The sequence below is a fragment of the Schistosoma mansoni genome, chromosome 1 (genome assembly GCF_000237925.1).
Source record: "Schistosoma mansoni strain Puerto Rico chromosome 1, complete genome".
NCBI lineage: Eukaryota > Metazoa > Platyhelminthes > Trematoda > Strigeidida > Schistosomatidae > Schistosoma > Schistosoma mansoni.
This window is the reverse complement of record NC_031495.1, coordinates 45,894,434-45,901,169: the sequence shown is the minus strand read 5'-3', so window position 1 is coordinate 45,901,169 and position 6,736 is coordinate 45,894,434. Positions and strand designations below refer to the sequence as shown.

Below are 6,736 nucleotides of genomic sequence, written 5' to 3'. Positions count from 1 at the left end.
CAATTTCAGAGAAAGAAAAGAATGTTCTAAATGCCAAATAAAAACATCCCGACTTAGTTGAAGATACACTATTATTATTATTATTATTATTATCGGAAATAATTCAGTTTTATGACACTTCATGTTTAATTGTTTTAACAGTGTGTAGGAAATTTTAAGTTCGTCCAATTTGATAACAGACGACACTGACTACATTTGATCCTTGCTGTACTATATAACAACTCATTTCCACTAAAATGTTTAAATTAGTTGGAATATTTCATACATTTTCACATTCTAAAGCTTTAAAATGGTTGTGATTACCTAGTATTGGACTTTGAATTTTATTGAAATGAATATTTCTTAATTTTATCGAAAGATTTCTTTGAAATGTTATGGAACTATTTCCGAAATAAATTAGGAGAATGAGGACTATTGATTAATTATAAATTAGCAACAATATTAAACATTCCATGGTTTTCAGTAAATACTCATCTGGTGTTAATTTATGCTGCCAACCAATAATATACATTTACATTCATTTGAAAAACGAACAAATCTTTCATGTACTTTATCGTCAATTTACAAAAGTTCACTGAAAGCCTTTTATAAACAGTTCACAATGACAAAATAAAATTTTCTTTGAATATAAAATCATGGTACTTTTAAATAATATAGATATCTGATTGTGTTTATTCACTTTATAACAAATAATAATTCTCATAAAACTTTGCTGTCTCCACAATCTACTCTACTCAGAAGATAGATTCCCGACATTTGTTTTAGTATTCAATCAACCTGAAACTTCACTTGTGTATTTAAATAACTGTTGATAAAGTTATTTAGCTTAGGTAGAAATCGTTCCTGTTCTTGTTTGACTTCTAGTTGTATATTGATTCAATTCGCTCAATATCATGTTAGAAGTAATCTGCTAATCTGAAATTTTTATCGTTATACATGATCTCTTAATTTGGTGAGGTAACCGAAATCATCATCACCTTTAACATTTCAGCATTGTTTTATTAGTAGGAGATGCTTCATAAAAGTATTGTATATTACTATCTGTTATAATCTGAAGCTATTACACATACACATAGACAGAAATACAATTCAAAGTAAATCTACGTTTGTAATATTTGCTGTTGTTTAACTTCTTACTTAAAGTGAATACGTTTAAATGTCATGATTATTAGAGTTTATATTTTTGAATGTAACCTTTTGACTGTCATTCTCATCAAGTTGAAAACTCGAAATATTATTTGAACAAAAAACCAATTATTGAAGAAAAAGGTTAATTTTTTCTTTTTGTAAATAAGGAATGGTTGAATTTAGTGCTACTTTTAAGTGTCAAGGCGTATGACCTTGACATTATGTTGTAAATCAAATTTCCATTTTGTCGTATAAATAAAATAACTTTTTATAGTATACTGACGCAATAGATCATTTAAACTAAAGTAAACTTTATATTTGTGTAAACTAAGTCTTGAAACAAGACTGACGTTAAGATAACAAGAATAGAGTCTATCATTCAATAGTTTATATATATGTGTGGTAATTTGACATTAATGTCTATTAACTGTGTTAAACTCTACTAATCTACATTTAGACATTAGATAATCAAATTAATTTAGAAGATATCAAAAAGAGATTTTTATTAAAGATATGGTATGTGGTGTCATCTTTAATCAAAAGATATGTGGAAAAATGAACCAAAAATAGTGATCATTCCCTAAAGAATTTGGAAATGTACATCTCCAAACTATAACTAGTATGTAAATAAAAGTGCAAAATTAAAAAAGAAACATTTTGAAAATGATGTAATCAGTTAAATGTATCTCTTTAAAAGATTATTATCCATTAATAAATAAGGTGAACATTTTCATAGTTGATTTAACAACGTTTCATGTTCTTACCTTTAGGCAACAATGTACAACTATTGTATTAGGTATACTAGTAAGAATGAAAAGAATGAAGTACATTTGAAATTACACATTTATAAGAAAAAAGAAATTCAGTGATTTAACATGGTTGGAATCATGAGTCAATTGAAGCTAGACCACCATGGAAAACCTAGAAGCACTGAACGGCCGTTTCGTCCTACTGTAAGACTCCTTAGCAATGCCCATCCTTGATCCCGCCTTGTGAGATTCAAACTCAGGACCTACCAGTCACGCGCCAGAGATTTAACTTATTTTGAATTGTTCCATGTAGAGCGAATTTTAAAAAATTCATAATTGTATGAATAATGTTTTCATAAACTAAATTTCCAGTGATTTCCATATAAAATTCAATTACTCATTGTGTATACAGCGAAGAATCCATCGTTTTTTCCCAGAAAATTCAGTACATAGTAAACGAAACTTCTTTATGTTGAATAAAAAGTCAAGGAAATCGAAGTAAAAATATTTGAAATACGAAAATTCGATCAAAAAAAACTAAATTAGGCATGAAACAGTTATGATTCGAAAAAAATGATTTTACAAAAAGATTCCTCATTGAATATCTGAGTAAAACAAAAAGTCTGAAAAAAATGTTGTACTGCAAACCCATAAGTGCAATTATGCCTTTGGTAACGCATAAGACGGAAGTAAATGTTTTTATGCACAAAATTTCCCTCATCTTTAAAAGTAAACTTTGTGGCTCTTGAAAAGTCGTTCACGTATAATTCCTTTCACAGACCCTAATAAAATTCTTTGAAACTAAGATGAATGATTCCTTAGATATACTTTTTATATGTAGCCCGAATAGAATCAATGAATTAGTTTATTTGTTCACGTACATACTGGCAGCTTTACTGACCAGTAAATTATTTTCCCCACGTTATGTTATAAAATGTAGGTGCCAGTCAACAGCTTCTATTATTACAGGGATTTAATTTTCAGATGCATGGTTTCTTGAAATCCTTTGGACTGTCATTAGAATATTTTCCACTAATGTCTTTAATACAGCGAAAATAACAACAATTATTATTTTATTTATCTATTGTTATATCCGGAAGAGAACTATGAATGGTAACTTTTGAGAACCATTTATGGAGCAATATGATTTATATAATTTTATTGTATAACTGTTAACTAACTGAACTATTTATATTCGCCTCCCTCTTATTATAAGCTTTATTTTAACCCATGAACTATTATTATACGATTTACCATTCTTGACTTATGCCTTGTCTATTAATTACTATCCCCCTTATTCACGGCCACGTTTAGCTAAATCTTGTACAAATGTTGTTTCCTATTTCATGGTACAATGTGGTCTGTTTGGTTGGTATATAAACCCAGTATGTTTGAAATAAATGGTTCATATTGCAGAGGATGTTATTGGTGTTCTGGACTTAACTGGCTGGGCTAGGCGGAAAGCAGGACCGATAAGGACTCCAGACTGTTCGTAAGGTTTTCGTTTGTCATTGGTTCTATCGATAAAACACTGTGCTCTAACTGGCGGCATCGTCACGTGATATATCAATCAGGGCACAAACCACAAGGTATAACGTCTATTTATTTACACCCATAAACATTGGTACAAGGAGTCAACAAACATTTATGCGCCACACAAATCAAGTGACTTGTGTGAGGGATGAAATACTGCCCGGGTGCCCAAACCGAAACATGTGGTTTTCTTGGAGGGTCACTCCTCAAGTCTTTGACCTAAAGGCCTAATCCACAAGGCAGTGCAGCAGCTTTAGGAGATGCAGTTCCATGGTAGCCGATGATGAATAATTGGTTCATACGCCATTTGTTCCCTCAGGATTCTGGATCCCATGTGCACCATCGGTTTGGAATCAGGGTTTTCCGAATCCCGTTGGTGGATGTGCAGCATCCACCAATGTGGTTAAAGCGTCAGGCATTCGCTTTTCGTCCTCTCAATTTCGTCAACAACATCTGCACTGCGAGAAGGCAGCGAGTGGGACTTGTGTAGTAGTGGCTGTATACGCGTGGACATGTGAGAGCATTTGGAGAGGGAGAGCTGACTCACCTCAACCCCGACCGTGTCAGGGAATTTAGGGACACAATCATTATCATTAATTTATAATAGACATTATGCTGCGATACATATCTGTAATATGTTACTAGTTTAGCCATGACTTGATAAATCACTCTCGTAATCTCTACTGTTACGTATGAAAGATATTTAATCCTTTAACTTCCTTTTCTTTTCTTTTCTTAGCAATCTGATCTAGATCGATGTGCAATAGTTTGTGCTCCTGAAAAGTGTCAGTGTGTCGGTCCACAGGGAGTACAGGTAAATCTTTATCTACTCAAACGTAATTTTGTTTAACAACTACAAACTTTTTAATAATCAAACTTTGTTAGTAAAATTACTTAGAGCTATTAAATGTTGAAAATTTCGTATCCCTTAAATAGTATCTCTATTCACATAATTATTTTGTATAAACTATTAGAATTGAAATGGTAGATTTCATATCAGATTAACACCAGACTCGTCTGCTAATAAATATATTTTTGTTATATCCCAATGAGTAGAAAGATTATATTTCTGACGTTTCGTGACTTAGTGTAAGCCACTTCTGGAGAGTAAATAAATATTCGGTTGTTTATTGGGATATAACAAAAATATATTTATTATTAACTTTCTACCCAAAGCTCAACTTACTTGAAACTACCAAGTCCAACCTTGACATTGATACCTAAAAACTAGACTCATCTGTTAGATATTCAAATATTTTGAGTTATCCTATTCTCTTTATTTGTCCCTTAGATACTACTGAAGGTATAGTCTGACATATTGAATGCCTCCTTTGTACAAACATTCTTTTAGTATTCTAATGCACAGACATAAACGTGAGACAATTCAGTTGTCATCATCAGTGAATTTTGTTATTGATGGCAGTAAGTTGAAATTGTGCTACCGAGAAAAACTGAAATATCACTGTGTATGGTTGATAGAATTTGATCAGCATTGATGAGAAAACCTCTGACTGATAAGTGATACAGTTCTGGTTTTCTAGAAAAAACATCAATTTCCAAGATTTAAGTAGCAAACTATCGATAAGTGTCAGTTGCAACATAAAGAAAGTTTTTGACGTCCTTTGCCATTGAAATGAAGAATAGCAATTATAAATAGTTCAAATGTACATTGTTTGGTTCATCAAACGGATCAGTTTATTTTTTGATTTAAATAAAAATTCTAAACAAGGTTTTTCCATGAATATTAACATTAAGTCGGCTGGATGACGGTCATTCTAAATAAGGGGAATAATACTTTTTGAGATCGTTTTCACCAACTCGATAAATCATACCGCAATTGTCTTTAGTCTTCAGTTTTTCCGTTCAGTAGTATATATTGGAACAATTATAATCACTTTTCTATTAACCTGTCCTAACAACTTCCAGGCATCTATGGAAATTATGGTGGAAAATATTCATTGAATGTTATTCTTACTATTATCATTACCTAAATCAAAACTAATAAATGATTAATTGTTTTACAAATGTGTAACTTTGAACAGGGACAACCTGGTCCAATAGGTGTACGAGGTTCGGAAGGACCTCCAGGTGATGTAGGTCTTATTGGACTTCGTGGACCACTAGGTGAGAAAGGTGAACAAGGAATTCCCGGCGTATTGGGTCCAAGAGGTGAAAAGGTTTGCATATACATATTATTTCTATTTTTTTATATGATGAGGAATCTTGCTATTGATAATTTTATATCTGTCACATGAGAAACCTGAAATAACTAATTCTTATTAGATATCTTGTTTTTCGAATAATTAAAAGTCTTTATAATCAACAGATTACTCTTCTTTGGAGTTGATGTATGCGATTAATTAATTTTGAAAATGACGACAAATAACATTAATCTGGGTAATTTAAATGTTAATAAGTCGATATTAAAGCAGAAAATTTATGTACCCGTAGACGGAAACTGTAAGGTATCCATTTGTAGCTAACCAAATAATATTTAATGAACATTAAATAGTAAAGTTGTTATGGTCTGAAGTTAGCTAATTAGTTATTCACGAATTATTTCAAGTCTGTTTGCTGAATAAAAGATCTCCATATTTTACCTCATAACTTCTACAGAATTCTTTCAATTCTATAGGGTTTACCTGGTCAACCGGGTTATCCCGGTAACGATGGTGATCCAGTAAGTGTCTAGTTAAATTAAATGTCATGATTTCTAAAGGGTCATCCTGGTATGAGAGGAATGAAAGGGGAAAAAGGAGATAGTGGATGTGATGGTGAATCGGTAAGATATTTAAAAATATATTTTTTATATTTTTCATAATTTTGTTCTAATTATTATTTATTGAATTCTGATAAACTGATTAGCTCAATCTGGTAGAAATTCTCTTTAATACGACATATTATTGATGAACGCAGTCCCAAAGAAAGTACACTATTTATTTGTATTTCTTCCCTTTAGGGAGATAATGGTGAACAAGGTGAACCTGGTGCCCCGGGTATAATAGGCACACCTGGTGAACCAGGAACTAAAGGTCCTAAAGGATACACTGGAGGTTCAAGACAAGGTTTAATGGGTGAGAAGGTAATTCATTCATTTTTCCAAATTAATAAAACGGTTATTCTTATCATTTTGTATTATATAAAACTATTTTCTAAATAAGATTTCATTAGTTAATAAATTTTTGCATCGCATCAATAGTTGATTGTGTACCACGTGTCAGTACTTCTAAAACGAAGATTGAATTCATAACTGGGCGACTTTTATGCAACCAGATCCTTTGATAAATCTAAACAGAGCAAGAACAATAAGGTTTGCAGAATAAAAT

General features: G+C 31.6%; 1 protein-coding gene across 1 annotated transcript in view; it reads left to right on the top strand.

Annotated features, from left to right (window-relative positions):
- Positions 1 to 1,641: 1,641 nt before the first annotated feature.
- The window catches only part of Smp_170330 (putative collagen alpha-1(V) chain precursor), a gene marked incomplete at both ends in the record, with an annotated part of 68,886 nt that continues 63,791 nt past the window's right edge, over positions 1,642 to 6,736 (top strand). The window contains 6 exons of the mRNA XM_018794596.1: positions 1,642 to 1,644; positions 4,150 to 4,224; positions 5,453 to 5,587; positions 6,046 to 6,090; positions 6,130 to 6,192; positions 6,370 to 6,492. Of these exons, the coding sequence (XP_018648994.1) occupies positions 1,642 to 1,644; positions 4,150 to 4,224; positions 5,453 to 5,587; positions 6,046 to 6,090; positions 6,130 to 6,192; positions 6,370 to 6,492 (444 nt within the window). The remainder of the gene's footprint in view (positions 1,645 to 4,149; positions 4,225 to 5,452; positions 5,588 to 6,045; positions 6,091 to 6,129; positions 6,193 to 6,369; positions 6,493 to 6,736) is intronic.